This window comes from Sparus aurata, chromosome 7, assembly GCF_900880675.1.
Source record: "Sparus aurata chromosome 7, fSpaAur1.1, whole genome shotgun sequence".
Classification (NCBI taxonomy): domain Eukaryota; kingdom Metazoa; phylum Chordata; class Actinopteri; order Spariformes; family Sparidae; genus Sparus; species Sparus aurata.
Genome location: NC_044193.1, coordinates 14,369,079 through 14,390,387, shown reverse-complemented (window position 1 = coordinate 14,390,387; position 21,309 = coordinate 14,369,079). Strand labels below are relative to the sequence as shown.

The 21,309-nt window shown below is 41.1% G+C and overlaps 1 protein-coding gene across 1 annotated transcript in view; it reads right to left on the bottom strand.

Moving 5' to 3' along the window:
• LOC115585039 (metabotropic glutamate receptor 7-like) overlaps positions 1-21,309 on the bottom strand; it is a 75,181-nt gene that overhangs the window by 39,392 nt on the left and 14,480 nt on the right. Inside the window, exon 2 of the mRNA XM_030423066.1 lies at positions 1,858-2,074. Coding sequence (XP_030278926.1) covers positions 1,858-2,074 — 217 coding nt within the window. The remainder of the gene's footprint in view (positions 1-1,857; positions 2,075-21,309) is intronic.

The window sequence follows — 21,309 nt, the reverse complement described above, 5'->3', positions numbered from 1 at the left end:
CGGTAGCAGCAAGATGAGTCAACAACAATAATGGCTTATAATTTCATACTCTTCGTGTAGCCGTTCAAAAGTCATAATAATATCAGTGTTTACTGCTCTTTGCATAAGAAAAAAAAAAAGATATATCGGAGTAAAAAAATGCATCTGAGAAAAACCAGCTGGAAGACACTGTGTTAATCACAGGAGAGAAGATGAATTAAAACTTTCAAAATAAGCCTTAAATCAGGATTTTTCCGTATTCGCTCCTGCACAGGCTACTTTCTCTTCCTCTCTCTGTCGAGAGAAATTTCACAGCTACAAACAGCCTCTTAAAGTTTTAATGAGTGATTACACTGGACACAAATGCACACGGATCAAATATTAATGCTTGCTGGACTTATGATCGGTGCCTGTGGGATATCATTAGCCTTCTTCATTTTCAAGGTTTCCGCACATTAGTCTGTTAGAAGAGACAGCGATCACTCCCTGCAGATTCTTGGGAAATGGACTGGGATCCAATGAGGTTCAGGTGAAAGTCGCAAAAGACTTGTCGAGAGTTTCATGGATGTGCTGTCATGAATCATGGAGTGGGTAGTTTTTGCATCCCAGCCCAACATTCCGCTGAAAGTGATTCTTTCACAAAGGTGCAAAAGTGATTGGGGTCCTGAACACACAGCTACTGTCACCTCTTGTGCATGGAAAAGGTTCTTGTATTCATAGTCAGTCATTTCAAACTGATTGCAATAAACTGTAGAAATGTATACCTTTCCTCATCTTGCAGACAAACTGGAAAGTCTCAGCTCAAAAGCAGCGCACAACAAACCACATGATGTGACAAAGATGGTCGACACAGTGTGTCGGATAGCAACTGAGTGTCTCCAGGTGACAGTGATGGCTGCTGATACTCATGTACCACCAAATGCCATCAGCATGCAAGTGGAAAATACAGGTGAGTCAAGCAAGTGCCCAATTTTCAGCCCAGTTAGAGGCAAAACCACAACAACTTGTCTGAATGCAAATTTTGGTTGTAAGCACTCTTCAAAATCCTTATTCTAACCTCTCAAAGCCCAAATGTAAACTTAATAATGTAGCTGTTAAGCCTGAGAAAAGGATCATTGCCACTTTAAACAATCACCATTATTGTTACATTACAGGACCAAACAGGCAAACAGGACTGGTTCTAATAGCTTGTCTTCTAGACCATTCAGCGGTTCGTCTCTCTCTGTTTAATCATTTGGTGTCTGAGAGAAATGTCTGGAGACATTCACTGAAGAAGGCCAGCTCCTTTTCAAAAAAGGCTAAATATTTAAAAACCCTGCTGTCTCTTGCACACCATCAGACCAGAGCAGTTTGAACTGACTGACCACAAAACTGACTGACCATCATTATCAGCCCTGTACTTTCACTATCGGGGATAAAAAAAAATGAGGCAGACTGAAACTGAAAAGGCAGAGTGTAAAACAAAACTCGTGTCTCCCAAATGACCAGTTGGCAGACCGATCTCCCTCCTCTCTGTTGACTAAAGAGAAGACATCAGACATTTCCAAACAATCCTCATTTTAAGTGTGCATGCAGCAAAAGAATCTAAAATGGTTACATTTAAATAGAGTGGGTATATGCAACGCTCATTATTGTGACATGGAATCCTCTCTACAAGCTGTTTCTCTACATTTCCAGTAACACTCAACAACTCACAGGGGGACTGAGGCTGAAGTTGCCAAACAGATCAATAATTCATTCACCCAAAACAGATTTGCAAATACAAATGCAAAACTGATCTTCCTCTGGTGAAAAAAATGCCAGTATATGTTTACATCAGACAAACAAATACAAGATTAAGATCTTGCTCTGTGCCCATCACTGGTCACCTTTCTTTACCTGCTTCTTTGGAGAGTTGTGTGAAGGCCTCCACTCCCTTTTCTCCATAACTGCCCTCCGAGGCGATGGTGGAGACATAAGACCAGCCAAGGGCTCGAATAATGTCCACCATGGCCTGGGCCTGGAAGGAGTCTGGAGGAACCACCCGTGAGAAGAAGTCGTAGCGCCTGTCGTCACTCAACTCTGGGGCTGTGGACGCGTAGCTGATCTGCGGGATCTGGAAGAGAAGAAGGGAAGGGAATGTTTAACTCAGTTGTTGGTAACTATCCTGGTGCAGCATCGTAGGCGGTTGCCCAAGTAAGTGCTCTAAAAACATTGTGCAGATGTGTCAGAAATCAGGTCCACAATATGCCCTTATTTTAGTGCAAACAATGGAATAAAAAAAGTGGTGTCAACTTTTGTATGCTACATTTTTGCTAGCGATCCAAGAATATTTGTCTCAGGTGACAGATGTAAAAATTTCCGCACCTGCCAGGGTCAGCTGTATGTTCAGCTCAGAGGAAAGACATATGCTTATTCACTTTCCTGCTGCGAGGTTGAAGAGACGAATGAAAACACTTCTCATTTCTGCTCCTGGCGAAGAAACGGTCCAGAATATGACCCGATTTTAAACTGCTACTTAGCGTTTTTACACTTAAACAAACGAGATACCAAGTGTTAATTAATGAGCTCTAGTGCTGCTGACAGGCAGATTATTTTACCTTTGGGCAGTCCCAGGCTAGCTGTTATTTCCAGGCTTTGTGTTAAGCTAAGCTAATTGCTGCAGGCTGTAACTTTATATTGAACGAACAGACGGTAGTATCAAACTTTTAGCTCTTGGCAAGAAAGCTACTGTATGTCCCAAAATATCACACTACTCCTTTAATACCAACATTAATTTTACTTCACAGCTTTGCTATTTTTTTTTTTTACCGAACAACTTTCCCATGGTTCTCACTCATATAAACAAAGCAACAAATGAGGGATACACTGTTCATATGTTTCACATTATCTCTTCAATTATTCATCTAAGAATTTATTCATATTATGTAACGCCATATTTCACATATCCTTTATTAGGTCTGTTACCCGAGCAACCTGCTCTGCTGTCACTTTCTTCTTTCTTAACATATCACTGAAGACTTATTACAGAAATGTCTTTGCAATACTTTTTGAACTAGCAGCACAGCCTTGTATAAGCACTCTCTCAGACGTCCCTCCTGGTGAGACCCACTCTGTTTTCATCGCCACACAGCATATCCAAATATAAAAGAATTCAGTGTCTGCGCTACTTTTTGTCTCTTCCATTTCATCCTGTAAGATCTACAGAGGTAAAGAGCAAAGCTAAGCTCACATGAAACTGACTCTGTAGTCTGTGTAGCTCTGGCCTTTTATGAAACTTTCAACCACATCTCAAGGTTGTTTTTAGGAGTGCTCAAAAGACTAAAGTCACATGGCCACATTTGCAAGTTGTATAAACATATGAACACTGACAAATGTTTTGACATTTCACTACTTGATTGATCGACATCTGAAAAGACAATAGTGAAGATTAGGAGCATCAGTAAGATCGAGAAGGTGGTTAAATGCTAACATTTGCTAAAGGGTGATCAAATATGTTGTTTTAACTCAAAATATATTTACATTTAGGCGCTTTTATCCAAAGTGACTTACAATAGGTGCATTTGTCACAAGAGAGAAACCACAACATAACACAGCCAATAGAGTAAAAAGAAAAATAGAAATAACTGTCAAGCCCTCGTCTGAGGATCGTAGCTGCTATTTATCAAATATGGACCAATGTCCTTCCAGATTATCATTATCCATTCTCTTTTAAATTGCTGATCAATCACGTAGAATTAAAATAATCAAGATTTGTCAGATTCCTCACGTTTTCCACGACTACTAACCTGGTACACAGCAACATAAGATTTCAGTGAATTCCCAAGCTGTAGCATGACCTCGTAGGTAAATGCTGCGTGTGAACCTATGTGAGACCCAAGTATGAAATTTCTTGTCACAAATATAATCTATTAAAAAAAATTTAACTTATGATCCATTTACAAGCCTTTCGAGATTTTTTTTGTCAAACTTCTGTTGCCAAGCTCAAGAATGAACCTTCATGCTCAATGAATTGATATTTTTGTGGGAAATTTGTGAACTTAAGTTGCATGTGTTGACTAATTTCTGCAGCATAACCAGACTTAATTATCGCTACAATCTCACAACTTACACATACTCTACTATCAACTTAACGGTGGACAGGTAGATAACAGAGTACTTCATATGGACAAACAACAGACTACATCCATCAGACTCTTCAGAAAGATGCAACATAGTCACTCTTTTTAATATTCAGGAAACTCCTTAATAGCCTGCAGGTGTTCTTCTTGCCCCCGAACACCTCTTTAAATTGCTCAGGATTCTTGGGCAAAGTAAGCGGTATTTGTGATGGAAACGCTAATCAGTGAGTTGGCTGTCTGTTCCCTAATGTTACTAGGGGGTTAACATTTACGCCTCTGAACAAACTTTGGTGACTCTTCTAGAGGCCTCATCAGTTTGTTTTTATGTGCTAATTAGAAAAGGTTAGCATGCTAAGACACCTCATACCTGCTTTGCATTAGTATATTGTTACTGTGAGCATTTTAGCAAAGCACCACTTTAACCAAATGATTACTGCATCTTCAGACAGAACTCTAAGCAAACTTTAGAGGGTTGACTGCTTACAAAGTTAGTGGAAAAATCACACAGGATGGTGCGAGTTGTGAGTTAGTAGTAAATGTTGAATATGTTTCTACAAGAGTCAAATGAATCTGTTTTATACAGACATGGGATGACAAAGGAGGCAGACTGGAGAGAAATAGAACAAAGAACCAAAGTCTCTGGTGAGAGGCTAGCCTGAACGAAAACAGTAATGTTCCACTCCCACAGACACAATCGGTATGCCAGTTGTTAGCTAACTAGCTTACTAGTTAACGTCTGAACAACTGGTACGACACATTGGCCATTTAGGGCAGGAAAATAAATGGTTCAGTGGTCACTGGCCACTTTTAGGCCCAATTGCAATACACCACTTGCCCCTACTACTAATCTCTAGTTGTATCAATGTATACAAGCATAAAGCAATGCTTAGCCTATAAATCATCGCTAATGGCCAGTAGTCAATGAAGTAGAGTTCTTTTTTGACTGAAAGTGTGAAGTTGTGAACACATTGCAGTGTCCACCTCCATCAGATAAATGGCAAATGGCACTGTGATAATATCAGGATTGAACCACAGACGAAACCGCTGCTGAAGTTTAATAAATGGCATCAGTGACAACTGATGGAGTAAGAGGGTCTTGAAGGGTTGCCCCATTTGATAGTTGGAGATTTTAACTGTTAAAATTTGAAATGGGATTGAGCCTTATTTTTGTTTCATACAAGCTAAAAGAAAAGTAGGAGGCAGGATCAATCTGACTGATTGCATTCAGGAGCACTAAAACTAATAAATCAAACACACAGTATAAACTAAATCAGTTGATAAAGGGATTCAGTTTTAGTTTGTTCACAAGGCTGCATGATAAAGGCCTTAACATCCCAGCAAAGTGTATTTAAGGCTTTGTAACTGCAATCCCAAATGGTTGCGTGTCTGGGATCAAAATGGCTACCTCCCAGACAGGTGGATGCGCAAGCAAGGTCAGACATCATTTGCTCTTGAACCCTGTGCAGAACCTCATCACGCAGTCTAATCTAAGCACTGTATGAGTGCCATCCATTTCTGTTAGAGTGATCAAAAGGAGCCGGACACTGGGGAAACACAGGAATGAGGACACAGCAGCTCGCTGATGGGATTGCTTCAACTCACGGAGTGTGAGTTATAGCTTTGACCCACAACTCAAAGGGAGTCAACCGCACAAAGCAGACAAATTGAGGAGCAGAGGAAGAGGTCAAGCTCAAGATGACTCAATATGTTTCAAGTTACCAAAAAAGAAACCAACTACAAAAAAAAAACAAACAAAAGAAAAATCACAAAATCGTTGATGCAATTAAACAAATTCACAGGCAGAAACGGTGCTGCGACGTCACAGGTAAATATCTTCAGGGCTGCCTAAATTGAGTGTACTGGGTCAAAGAGAGAATACAGCACAGTGATGGAAAAGCAAAAGCAAGAGGGAATTGCATTTAAAAAGACTCCACTTTCCAAAAAGTGAAGCCTCTATTTTTGAACATTTCAAATGGGATGTATCTTAACAGAGCTGCTGTAGTAATACTACAGAGTCAAAAGGTGTTATAGGTTTGTTCAATCGCGTTCTATCTTCGCCCCAGCTGGGAACCAAAAGCTGCCTGAACATTTGTCTCTCTGGAGCTCATTGCTGCAGGGAACCATTTACGATGGCGGTGTCTTTTGACTTTATACCAGGCTTGTACCCTGTTGATATAATTTCTCCACTTCTTATTCCCCAGGAATCTACACCTCCTTGAAGTACACACATTAACGTTTTCAGCCGGTGCTTTTTTAATTACCATTTTGACCTCCAGGTAACAAACGTGCTAAATCTTGATTGAGAAAACGCTGAGGTGTGAGGATTAAACTAGCTGGAGCTGCGATACAAGGAGATGCTGACTAACTTATGATTAGAATCTAAGACACCTTTGTAATTTTCCTCTTTGGTCGCTCATGGGCTTTAAAAATAAAGTGAAACGCAAGTTAGAAATGTAACCATCTCTATGAAATAATTGACTTGAAATCTTTTGAACTTGATGTCTTCCTCTGTAAAAGTACAAGTGACAAAGTTTAGCTTTTCCACTTGACTTGCATGATTGATTCCCAAAATGATTTCAGCCAAATAATCTCTTGTTGCAACAAATTGCAGCAGAGTTGATAGTGCAGAGATAATAAGGTGGGGAGAATGGGTATTTCATCAACATTTTTTAATCATTTTTCTGTAAATAATTAGTTTGGAATGAGTGGAGGATTAATTTGTCATAATCCTTCATCTATATTTGGAAATTGCACGTCTCACAGTTGCACTTGACACTGCTTGTAAAAATCCATCAATTTTCTTTCACCTATCCGGGGGTGGGGTCGTGTCGGTATTCCAGATCTTCCAGCAATGTTTTTCTAGCTTCTCCTAGGGATTCCTGAGGCATTCCAAGGCCATATAAGATGTAAAACTTGAAATACATAACATGTCATGGCATTGCAAATGACAAGATGCTCCATGCTCCAGTGGCAAAAAAGTTAAAAGGTGATGGGGACGCCTGCAAGCAGTAAACATCCACTACAGTGGTCATGAACCGATTATGAGCAACAGAATTTCAGCCAAGTAAGAATGATTAATGATGCCCCCTTTCAGTATCACAATTACCCAGAGCTGATGTCTGGCACCTGTCATCTGTAGTATAGATCAAAGTTAGGATTGCTGAGGGTAATCGCCTCGCTTGCTCTTGAATGTATCTGAGCTGACAGGATCGATGGAAGGAAAACACAGAGGTCTGTTATAGGGGACACTGTTTTATTGATTTACCACCACAAAGTGCTACGGCCGCCCTGAATAAAAATCTGTTGCTGAAGTCTAAAGAAGGTTAAGAAAAAAGAAAGGATGGGGTGGGAGGTGGCTGGTACAGGGAGGAGGGTGGCAATCTGCTTATTGACATTAAATGAGACTTTCAACCTGGGTGTTTAAGAGGAAAGTTGACTTAGCGAGGTTGTGCAAAGGTTAGACACGTTCACAGTAAGCGAGAATGCCAGGTGAAGTTAATTAGAGCGCCCTGGCCTTTCCGTTGTTTTCACATACAGCAGCAGCCCACAAGCACCATGGGCAGCTCTAAAGGAAGGTGAGAGACTGTAATGTCGGTGCTTTAACCGTCCTGCTCCGCTAATGTGGAGGTGATGGTTCTGACTAGCTGAGAGCAATACTTGTGATACAGCTTGCTGTGCCGCTCTGCCCTGTATTTTCTCTCATACGCTTGATGCAAAAAGAAATGTTATTTGAAGAGAAAAAGGCAGCATATGGCGCACCGCGACTCTCAGTTGGGGTAATGGCGACCATCTATCCTTGCCATCTGAGAGGAGGAGAATCCGCAGATATGACACGACAGGTTGTCTCCACAGAAAACAGAGAGCTATGACAGTCGCTGGGTTTTTTTTAAACAGAAACGAAGGCCATCTTTCAAACACAGGGCAGGCAGCACTGAGTCCACACCATCAGTGTCAAAAAATTAGGCACAGAAAACTAGAGTGTGGTCCGGACTGGGTTTGGTACCCATTAATCCAAAAGGCGACACTCAAAAACATTGCTGCAAATGAACTGTGAGTGGCAGAGCTGAAATGTTTCCCATGAATGGCTTTAACTGTAGCGCGGGGAACCAGCCAGTTTCTGTTGCAGGGATCCCTGTGCCTCGATTTGCTGCATGATTGGCTTCTAAGTATATCTTGACATCAGTCAGCTCCACTCGGCTGTTTGCAACAATCTCCACAGTGATGGCGGAAATGACAGCGGGTTCTGACAGACCAGAATCAAACCCCACGCAGTCTGTGGCCGGACGCCAATGCACAGATTGTCCTGGTGACACCAGCACAATGACATGCACACACAAACTCTATGTATGTTCCTGTGAACTAGCCAAGAGGCCATTTTGAGCACAATTCAGAAACTACACACCCCCACCCATAATGGGATAAATATTTGCTCACAAAAAATATCCCCAGTCAGAAGATTTATTTGTGGCTCCACTGCTCAGCGTTGTAAACCAGCAACGGTCGATATCCTATAAACAAAATAATACAGTACGATAAACGGGCCTATAAAGATATTGAGCAGTTATCAAATTTTACATCTTCCCTGCTAAATCAAGGCTCAGAAGCTCCTCGATGAGAGGCGGATCAGACAGCCATTGGTTTGTATTCAGACAGCAGTGCCATTTGTTAGCAGGGCAGAGGTAATGACTGTGTCCATACATGCAACCCCGGGCTGGGCTTTGGTAATCTCTCTTCACCAGAGCATGGCGCTGCCAACACAGCCGAGGAGGCAGGGAGGGAAGGTGGGGGAAAGCCGACAGCTTTCCCTCCCTCGCTCTGTCACTCTCTCCCCCTTTCTTCCTGCCCATCTGTGTCTCTCACTCATTCAAACTCTCCCCTTTGTGGAGGCTGCGTTTCCTCATTGTGCCCTTGCACAACCTGTGACTTTCCGCCTCGCTCCATTGTTCTCCGCCCCTCTGTGAGTTCCATCGGATTGGAGGGAGACAAGTGAGTCTCATCTTCATGTACGTCTCCCCCTCCCTTCCTCATCTGTCTGCATTCAGACACACCCACGCAGATGATCAGCAGACACTTCCTGCCCAGAGAGGTCCTCTGGCTGCCAGTTTCCCCCCAAACCGAGACAATCTGCCCTCAGTCATTTTGGTCACATGCCACCAAAATTTCCTCTACCTGCTGGTCTGACTTTCTCTTGTCTCCGGCAATTTCGGAATTTGTTTCATTTAAATCCTTACTCCTAAAGAGTACGCACGGATATGACTAATTTGCATCAGCATATACTTTTCTTCCGAAATGTAATGCCGGCGAGATTATGTTAAAAGTTTTTTCAATCAGTGTTTTATCTGCAAACTGTTTACTGCCAACGCGAAATCACATCTGTTGAAGGTTTAGTGTCAGCGCATTTAATAGATTTCCCTACAATATCCGCTTGGGCAACTCAAGCCTTATTATCAATTTTATTATAGTCATGTTTAAGAAACTCAAAGCGTGTGATCTAACCAGCGTTAATAGATTTTTTTTTTGCCGACATGGGAGGAGCACAACAACCAGTAAACGCAACACTCGTGCTATCACCTCATTAAGTTTATTTTCAAAAAATGTGTCAGGAACGACTTGCTTATTTACAGACACAGAGCAACGCTTACATTATTTTCCAGCAATATTGGATCATGGGGATGTAATTTGCAGACGTGCTGCTCCCTCCGCACTCCTTAGATTGTGTTTATCACTCAGCCCTGAGTTGATTACCGGTGATAGCTACGATACACAAAACTGTTTCTTCCATAATAAGGTCAAGAGACATAATAATCACTGGTATCTGTTTGTGTTTAAAACCCTGAGGGGAAAATCATCATCGTATATTATATCTATGTTGCACTGGTCCACTTTAAACTCACTCCAGTAACTGGCTGGTTCCTCAGGTGCCTTGTAGCAGGCTTGATTCTTGATGGGGCTGCTTATAGTGAGACTGCCTATCGGAATTTCTAACTTTCGTAGGGGAGGGTAAGATGAGGGGTGTTCAGTTGTGCTCACCAATCTGCAACCAAACCCACTAGATCATCCACACTACAGATGTAATAATCATCCACTATTGGCTGGTAACTGTTTTAGCTAATACTCTTGGTTGTTTTCTAGGCTTGTATCTCGACTTTGACTGGTTTGCTTTGATTGTTTTGTTCATGCTTGGTATCCTTGCAAACAAGGGTCTCCCCTCAATTGATTGTCTTAGATGTTTGAACAAGTTATTTAATGCATTTGGAGTCTTGTTTCAGTTTTGGTCCCAAACAGCCAACTAAGAAAAAAATATCTTGCTCTTGATAAATAGTTCACTTTGCTCACAAGCCCTTCATTAACTGTGTCTGTCTGCTGTTTGGTGTTGGTCTATAAAGGGAGGGGACACATTTGTTCTTGTCTTAGTCCAAGATAATAGCAACTGAGCCCAAAAGGAACTCGCCAGGCCAGCTGGCTTATGACATCTGAACCGGACTTGAGCCTGACACAATTAATGCAAGCTGAAGCACTGATTTTGGGCTACCTTTTCACGAGGGGTGCCACAAGTAATAGTCTCTGTGCTGCAATTAACATGACATTTAGCCCCAACACAGTCACTAGAACCATCACTTATCAATATCACTTGATATCACATATTACTTACATATTACAATATATTTTCACCCGCAGAACTTAAAAGCACCTTGTCATAATTGTCTTTTGGTTGGGTATTGATGCTTTTGATGCAGGGAAAAAACAAGGGTCATGGTTAAATATTAAGAAAGCCTTTACTTAGTCACTTACCAACATCATCTCTAAGACTTGCAGTATAGGAATGTCACACTCCCTGGATTGGAAAAGCATTACCAATGAAAATGTGTGTCACAATTTCCCAAATCCTTTTTTTTCCTGTACCAGACTTAGGCCATATGGGAAAATGTAATTTATTCAAAATGTAATCCTATTTCACAAGTCAACTGGAAACCAACTGTTAAAAACAAACAAAAACTAAAATTAGAGTCCTAAGAAAGCTACTTTAAAACAACAGCTTGGATTTCCACCCCTGCAAAACCCATGTTTTACACAGTATGTGCTGTTGTAGTTTTCTTCAGACACATGCCGGACACATGCAAGTGGGCGAGCAAGGTGAGAAAAAGATGCTCGTGGGAGAATTGCTGATCCTGCTCCGGATTTAGAAAACTGAAACCCAGGTCTTATTTGGATTGATTTTCCATTTAGAATTAAAATCGTGACGCCCCAACTAATAAATACGTAACCCGGACTGTAATTCTGTCTCTCCAGTCGTAATTGGTAAACAGAATAAGGCATAAATAGATGTTTGTGCAGTAGAAACTTCCTTTTTCACTCCCTCTCCTTGAAGCTCTTTTCCAAGACCAGCCTCTCATATCACACTCCTACTCCATCGCTCCTCCATTTAACTGCGAGTTATTCTACAAGACCTTACCTGATAGTGTTGAACCAGCCTGAATGTTTACCACATTTTGCAGCTTTTTGCTACAGGAAACACAAACACCACCCTTTCAGAGTTGCCCACACCACTGAACTAGCCTCCGTGTTACATGACAGAAAGTTAGGCTTTCATAATCCTTTATCTAACACGACCTTCCACCGTCTCCTTCTTTCCGCCCACTTCTCCTCTCCCAGTCGATTCCCTCACCCTCCGTCTCTCCCCCTCGCTCCATGCCAGTCCCCTGGGCAACTGTGGTGCTTGGTGCCGGGCCTGAGCTCTTGCATGGCTGCCCTGCCAGAGTGTATTTTAAGACAACCAGCATGTTCCTCCATGGGTATAGAGGCTAGGTATGACTCACAAATCCGATATTTGACCAGGAGAGCCACACAGTAGAGTAGAGCCGGAGCGTGGGAGGAAAGTGTGGATAGCTCATAAAGGGAACCTGACCGACCTCCATCTTTCCATCTGGTAAACAGACTGCTATTTCAACTCTATTGGTGTTTCAAAGAAATAATGGTTTCCAAACACCAAAAAGCTCTCAGAGCCTCATCTAAGAAGAGTCTGTAGACTAGGAGAGGCTCAACATCTGCCCGGTTCAGTGTAAAGGAAGATGTTGCTGTTACAACACGTGTCATAAACCAAACCTACTGACTTCAAGATCTCGCCTTTGGAGGTGGCATGACAGTTGAGCTTTTATGCTGTCGCTCACAAGGGTTATTTTGTACAAATACAGAATACCTTCAAGTCATTTTGGAAGAGTCCTTTTGACTTAATCTTCACACAAAGCGAGGCCCTGCAGAGAACAACGGCGTACAGCAGCACAGCCTTGATCATCGCGGCTGTGCTGTGTGCTCTCTCCAGGTGCGACGGAAACTCACGGAGTCACGGCAAGAATAAAACATAGCCTGCAGGGTTATGACTAAGTGTTATCAAATGTATTCCTTTGTATCCACAGGGTCTCACATTACAGATGGCTGTATTGATTTTTCCTGACTGCAAAGTGCACTGGACTCAGCTCTGTTATCTCGACTGTGTTCTTCACAGCCTGCATTATAACTTTCTCTCTCGAAAAAATATGAGATATCAATAAACCAATACAAGCCATCATGCCTTAAGTAAGAGAAATACAAGAACGCTCTTTCAGGAGAGGCATACAAAAAACAAACACCCGCGTTTTGGGAATTGTTGGTGTGTGCAACATCTCTGCCTCACTGCTCTATCCAGTCCGAATGTGGTTCTGACATATTATTCACCACAAAGCGACGGTCTGTGCCTCTTCCCTCCCCCCCCTCCACCTACACCTGGAGCATGCAGGGTCTGACACATTTCATTGTCAGTCGAGCACCTGCAACACTCTGACCTGCATCCCAATGAATCCCTCTGTACCACCCCCCCCATCTCTCCCTGTATAGCTCTCTCTTCAGACTCGACGGAGCGTCATCACCGGGCCCATTTCTCTCCTAATAGTGCAGACAATGCGGGTGAGCCTCCTCGATCTTATCTTTCCTCTCCGTCTGCTCCTCACAAAGAATTCTTGAGCAGGGCCATGTAATTACGCACTGATCACAGCAGTGGAAAATATCACAGAGATTCCTATTCCTTCTGTTAGGGCGACTGAGCCCCTTCTCGATACTATGCACTTGAGATATACAGTATATGCGCTGGTTTAGAACAGAACATTTTATCAGCCAGTTATCTGCTCATTTGGCGTTGCCCGCAGTGCTGCCTTGAACCTCTCCCACGGCTGAGATTTCAGTATTTCATCAGCAACACCTGCATTCACAACACACCAAATCCACTGTCGGTCCAGATTCATCCACGTGTCAGAGAGGTTGCAAATGTGAACAAGAATGCACAGATGAATTCAGTCTTTTTTAATAGTCTAAAAGGCACATTTGAATAGCTAAATCTGATGTAATGCATGCTGTGTTGTTAAATCCAAAATACTATGCCTCATCACGGGAGGTGTTTGGAGATGAACAGAGGCGGCCATAGTGTAATTTACACAGAGCTGCGATTCTCGTGTTGAGGGAGATATGCAGAATTAGCTGCTGAAGATATTCACACTCATCGACCTGGGCTTCACAAAACAAAGAGCATTAAACTCTATAAAAAGGCAATAAAAGAAAAAAAAGAGTAGTAGTTAATATGAAATGAATAAACAGATAAAAATATAGTAGCATAAAACTGCGAGTGGGCGAAAACAAAAACAGTTTAAAGCCAGTGATAAAAGTGATTTGAAACAAAAACCTTGAGTGTGCTTTAAAAAAAACAAAATAAAATTCAAGGTAGGGCACATCACAGTCTCAAGCTGCACAGGAAAGACCTTCCTCCAAGGCTTTGTACAAATCTCGCCTCCTTCACCGGGATTGGAAAAGTCTAACTGGCCCTCACATTAACCATCGATAACCCGAAGCACCTGATTGTAAAGTACACAGACACAGCCTGGGAGGCTTAGGTCAGGGAATTAAATCCCCCCCTTAGTGTTCGGATCCTAACGGCAAAAGCACTGTCACTTTTCCTTTTCTGTCGAGATGGGGCACTGTCAGGTCGAGGGTGAGTAATGAGGAAATAAAAGCACTGCGTGGAGTTGATGTGATCTGAAATTCAAAAGAAGATTAACTTTAAAACTTGTAGCCACTGAGCTGATGATAAAATAAAGGATGTATGGCCTCTTAATGGTTAAAACTCTGACTGTTGTATTTTAATGACTTGGATGCTTGAGGCTAGAGCAGAATGAAAAAGTTCTATAAATGTAGAAGCTAACTGTCTGTGAAGATATGGTCCTGGTTATTCTGGCTAATTATAGTTTTACTTTTAGCCACTTTTGTAGTCGTGCTCAGTCCATCACTTTGGTCCTCGCAGAAATATCTCAACTGCCCGATTAAATGCCGTGAAATTTTGTACAGACATCCTCAAGATACCAAGATAATAAATCCCACTGATTTAGTGATAACCTGACATTTCCTCTGGTGCTATCAGCAGGTCAGAGTTATCACTTATCCAGTGAAATATCCCAAAACCCTACTTGATGGCTTGCCAGGAAATTTTGTGCAGGCATTCATGGTCCACAGAGAATGAATCCAAATCATTTATTTTGGTCCCCTGACATTTGCTATGACGTTGACATATGAGATTTAGGATCAACAAACTCTCTGGTAGAAATTGCTATGAAATTTGCTATATTCATGTTCCAATCAGGATTATTTGTAACCAACTGTCCCCTGACTTCTCATCTGCAGCCACCTTAGGTGAAACCTTTGCTGAAGTATGTCTGATTAATTAGTGGATATTAGCATGCTAACATGCTAAACCAAGATGGGGAACTTGGTAAATTACGTTCATTCTTGGGAGATACGCATCTGCCTTTTGAGTAGGGATGGGAAGCCTACCCAAACCCAGTTTTAAAAAGGACCTGGGGATAAATTATTTAATACCATGGTATTGATAAGCTGGTTCATCTATCAGGACTTTTCTCATTTCCTATCACGCTGTTGTGACCTCTTATCTGCTGAGCTCCGTAGCATATGCATGGATCGATGTCAGCAGATAAAATCTTAACGATACCCATCCCTATTTTTGAGACTTGATTTCAAGCTTAATTTAACAACTCCAGTAGTTGACTGAAGGGATTTAGACTTCTCATTTTGTTTATTTACTGCACTTTGAAGGAGCATACCAATTATTTTGCAAGCACATTCACTAAAAAATATGTGTATTTTTTAATCACAGCTAACCATCAGGCAAACCCAAATTTAGCTGCTGTGTTTCTTTTTCAAAACAGAAACAAAACAGAAAAACAGTTTTTACAAAAATGCCTGATGAAGGTCTCGTACCAAATCCTGGTAAATAAATGCATTTTTTGCAAGTTACTGTGCAGGAGTTTGCTCGAAACTCAAAGTATTTATTTTTTTTTTTTTACCATTACCGACATCCATCTCTTCTATCTATTTCAATCAGAAAGTTTCTTGAGTTGTGTAATCCATCACAGTGAACATCAGGTCTGCACTGATTCTCGTCAAAGTCATATTATGGTTATGTGCTAACACACTGCAGACTCTACAAACTAATCTGCACTAAACCTTTGAAGGATTTTGTTAGACCTTTACTACTTTACAACAGCAGTGAGGTATAAAGTACACCAAAGTAGCTGTTTTCTCACTTGAAGTAAAGCTTATTAAAGTCTCTGTATGTCTGGTTTCTTCCCACCCCGCGGCTCATGCTGACTAATAAAAAATGATCCTTTGTCCTGCCGTGACCTGGCCACCCATGGACTCTCCGTTCCTCTCTGTGCTGCTGGTCTGGTGCATCACATAGGTCATCTGACCTGGTATTCCTCTCAGCAACACACTGCTTCTGCTGCAGAGCCAGAACAATGGACAATTGTCCACTGAGCAAAAGAAGCTTTTTCCAGTGATGCACTGAATAATGTGCCAAGTCTGAAAGAACTGGACACAATCCTTCAGATAGAGCTATTTCCTGTAAACAGACTCTCATTCTCAGATCATGATCATGATTCATCAGAGCGAGTGTCTCGACTAATGGATCGGGGAGATTTATGTGGAATGTGTTTTTGTGACACGCACATTTCACATAACTTCCACTCACAGTGAGACAAAGTGTCAGAAGGCTGCACGCTGACATGTATTTCAGAGCCAGAACCAGAGATGCACAACAGACGCCAGATCAGACAATTACCCTCAGACAAGTTAACCAGCCGAAACAGGAACGGGCCCGGTCGAATACAATGTAACTGTCACACACGGCTGCTGAAGGGTTATTTTTATTTTCAACCTGAGCATGCATCTTTCTCAAATCAACTCATGTGTATCTCAAGCATGCCAAAGACACAATCTGTCAAACGAGCTGAAATAAGACAAATACCGTGGAGACTTTTAAATTTGTTGGTTCATCGATCATCCACAATATAGAATATAAGAAATGTTCTCATCTATTTAATATAAGTATTTCATAGTTGAGTTATACTGAGTGGATATTTTCTATAGGCATTGTGTCTTTCAAGAACTACAGCATCAGCAATGTGATTCAAGTGCCAATATAAATAAATGATTGCGCGGTTCATAGAAACAAAACCCTTTAACGGTGGTATTATTGAAGCTAGACCTCTGAGCACAATAGCAAGAGCGCATTATGTGAACCGCATACAGCCTGAATAGATAAAAGTTGAACATCATCATCGTAGTGTGTGTTGGTACCTCAAAGTCTGAGGCTGCTCCAAGCCACAGAGTGAGTGCATTTAAGTGCCTCGTGTTTATTTATTTCTTTATTTCATTTCCAGAGAGCATTCAAAATCATCACCTCTGTGTGGATGAAATAAAAAAGGTGCGATGACTTTCCAACCGTGCACGGGGACCGGGAAATTGCTCGAGCACTGAGAGTGTAGGATTATTGCCACCCTAAAACACACATATACCAGTACACACGTTGTTGTTTTTTTTATCCCTTAGGAGAAATTGCGCGCATGTTCATTCATACCCTGGAGGCTCCAGCCTCACTTCAACCTTTACCCCAACCGTAACCTGATCCAAGGAGGACCCATAACCAAATATTAAACCTAGTGGTTAACCCCTGTGGGGACCAGCTTTTCTTCCTACAGCAGGCATCTTTAGCTTTAGCTGATAGATAAATGGATCCGGGACCCCCGACTACATATACAATATGAAATTCTGTTACATATTAAACTAGGCCGACACAAACGTGAGAGCGGCCTATAGTGCCATGTATAAACAAGTTGTCAGCAGCTGCAATGTAGCTGATGTTTACTCGAAGAAACACATGTATTTTTGTATCTATTTCATTCTTTAGTAACTATTTATTATATATTGTTTGACTACTTTTTTCTATATTCTGTAGTACGCAGCTCAGGTAGATGCTTTGCTTTTGCTTTGTTAATTTCATAATGTCAAAGACTTTTAGACTTTTAGTCTTGAATCTAAACTTAGGTGTGTTGGCCTCCGGTGGTTTTTGAGCTAAAGGGTCTCTTGCTTCATAAGGTATAAACCAAGAATTTGCGCACACTTGGGATAAAAGATAACCAGCCAATATGTTTCAATAGCAGCTATTAATATGTAAGCTAAAAAATCACTATTGGAAAGGTGCTGCACAGTGATTTAGTGTATGGTTAACTTACGTTGCTCACATGATTGCACAAGGAATTATAGGTCGACATGTAATAAAGAAATGTGCTAATTATATGCAGAGGTTGGTACAGATACTTTGTTATTGTACTTAAGTAGATTTTCCAGATACCTATTAGCTATTCTGTTTACTTTACTCCTTTTTATTTTCACTCCCTAAATTTTAGCATAATTATCTGTACATTTTCAAAACAGGCTCAATACTTCAGTTTCAATTATTTTTTTGCCTTTTTTTTGCATCTTTCCTTTCCAACGTCACAAGTCTGATTTCTCCCCATCAATGCATATCACGCATGGCTGACGTAGCGAGATGAAATGACGAAAAAGATGTTACGAGGCAAAAACAGACAGAGACAGGGAGCGACGGCGTGTTAGTGTGTTGTATCTGCAGAGACCCTGCAGCCCACTGCCTGGATTTTCTTATTTTCTCCTTTCTTTGCACTGCTCGGGACACTTAACCAACCAAAAATGTCAGTAATTTGACATGCATACTCTACCTTGAAGTTTAATCCTATACAATGATATTAATGTGACATGAGATTCTATCCGTCCTATCCAAGTATCTGTACTTCGACTAGTAAAGACTGGCTTTACTTTTGCCACCTCTGATAATATGTTGGATTCTTGTTCATGTGCGTTTTTAGAAACATTTGAATTGAAAGCAAAAGAAACACTGTCAAAATACGATCAAATAATAATTTGGTGTCCCCCCTTGCAGTTACTCAGAGAACAACCCAGGGGTCGGGTACCCCCTGTTGAAGACCCAGGACCTGAACAAATAATGCCTGTAGTGATCAATACGAGTATGTACTGTATATAAGCACACACACGGACACACACACTTGGTTTTCTTACATGCCCTTCTCTGATCTTGATTTATAGTTTTACATTAAGGGGTTAACAGCATGTAGCCGCAGAAGCTCTGCTGTAGGCGATGCCAAAGGCTATCTGATGCGTGCCTCTTCCACAACGGTGGGACTATAGAGATATCATGTGGGGACTGCAAGAACAGCAGTGTGTCGATTCGAGGTGCTTTTGTTTTTTTTATGCTAACGGAGATAGTGAAGGCAGAGTTAAGCAAGTTAAAGACTCTGTAGCGTTCCTCAGTAACAAACATCTAGCTGAAGACATCTCCGATACAGACCCATTCACCTCGACCCTGCTGTGTATCACACTGAATAAATAAATGTAAACGTGGAGCAGCAAGGAGTCTGCTGTACAGTAATGAGACAAGACAAAATAGGCATTTAATCCCAATGTAACCCCACCTCCACTGTACAAGTATTTGCTTAGCCCACCGTCGCTCTATACCACAGTGAGATTGGAGGAATGCGAACAGCAGTTACTGAAGGGAATACAAATAAATCAATGTGCAGCCTGAACTAATACAGTACCATCCATGTTCTGTTGCCGTGGGGACATAAACAAATGAATCTGACACTGATATATAAATAAAAAACCTTCACCACAGGTATCTACAGCAGGTCGTTAACCCCTTGTGTCAACCATTAATCTGGCTTGCCAACAATTCTCCTGAGACTTGTCCTAACCCTAACCATAACCACTCCAAGGCCAAACCCGACCCTAACTGTCACCTGAACCAGAAACCGGATCGCAGCTCTAAAATTTACTGGTTAATCTTGTGAGGTGCAAATTTATGTCCATATAATGTGAATATTTTAACAGCTTTTGGTCCATGACCACCAACCTTCAGTATGAAAAAAGAGAGTATTTGATCAGAACTGTACAATCTGTACAGTTAAAACTATAGAACTGTACAATCTGTACACACACACACAATCTGTACAATCTGTACAGTTCTGTACAAAAATATCAAAATAAAGCTTGTGTTCTCCTTCACCCTCCTTCTTAAACTGAAGCTGCAACTAACAACTATTTTTTTCACCCTCGCTTCATCTGCCAATTAATTTGCATTATTTATCGATTAATTCAGTGTATAAAATGTCATAAAAATGTCAAATAAAAGCTCATCACAATTTCCCACAGCCTGAAGTGATGCCTGAAGACTTTTCATTCATCATAAATCACAAAGAAAGCAGAAAATCCTTACATTCAAGTGTTTTCTGCTTGAAAAATGACTGAAATGATCTTGTTTATATCCCACTGCTGTATGTAGCATTTATGTAGCATTAATTTCTTCTATTTACAAAATTGCATATTACTCAGTATTGCAGTGGTCAGGGCTTATATCATTGCATCTCTATTTGTAGTACTATTTCTATATGTATTTATATACATAAACACAAAGTCATCACATTTTATAGTTTTAACACTCATATGTTGACAGTTATTTTTATATTTTAATACTTAGTTATTATTACTAGAGTTATTATACTCGATTAATCGATTAGTCCTGTGCCAAGGAGATTATGTTTTCACCCAAGTTCGTTTGTTGGTTTGTTTGTCAGCAGGATTACACAAAAATGACTAAACGGTTTACAACAAAACTAGGAAAGAGGACGGGGAAATAGAACCATACAACTTATGGTGCGGATCAGAATAAAGGCACTGATCCGGTAACATTTTTCTCACTTTCTTTAACATTGCGAGATGGTAAGGTGTCAAAATTTTGGTAATTTCTCGGAGAGTAATGTATGGAGTGGTGGTAGTGCAAGGACAATGATATTTGACTGGCTGATGCAACACACACACAAATGTTTTTTTAATGTCTCAGTACCTTAGCAAATATCACATTTGATTGGCCTTCGACCTCCAGGTAGAGAGCACATGACAGCTCAATGCATTATCCATTGATAAATGACACGCTATTGATCCTCCTAGCCTCAGTGTCGACCGCACGTGACTGCTCGAACTCAGATAAGGCAGTTAAAAAACACTCTTGTCATCGATAGCTCCTGTCCGACAGTCAATTGTAGTTTAAGCAACCCCATCTGAAGGAAAGGAGCTTCCCTAATTTGGAGAATGTCAATGGTGATTGAGGTCTTCCACAAAATCAATGTAACTGTCAGATGCAGGCGTTTCAGAGAGCACTTGAAATCCTACGGGATTTGCATCTGAAAACAGTTATCCCCGTCAACTGATTTTTTATGTATGCTCCCACTGCTGCAGCACAGTATACATTTCAAGCTCAAAAGAGCAGAGACACACAAAACTTGTTCAAACAGCATTCACACACCACTACACAGCCAGTCAGAGAAAAGAGAAGAAAAAAAAAACACACATACACACTCGGCGAAGATTATCTCGAGGGAAATACCCACAAAATGAAATTCAAGCTAATGAAACTGCACTGAAGTCCCACTTTTTCATTTTCACATGTAAAATCAACACGTATTTCTACATAACTACCCGAGGCTCATGCTGCACTCTAATAATTTAGTCTTCATGTAAAGGTCCAGACTGTGTTGGCTGATATAATGGTTATATATTACTATCTGTTGTTAGCAACCGATGCACCCCGAGGCCCTGCTGTAATAACACGACCGAAGGACAAGGAATGAATCCCGATGACAGCTTATTATGTATACTGTGAGAGAGCCCACGGGGCCCTGACATCTAAGACACAAACAACACAAACATACAAACACCACACAAACACACATAGTGAAACACACAAGAAAAAGCAAACACA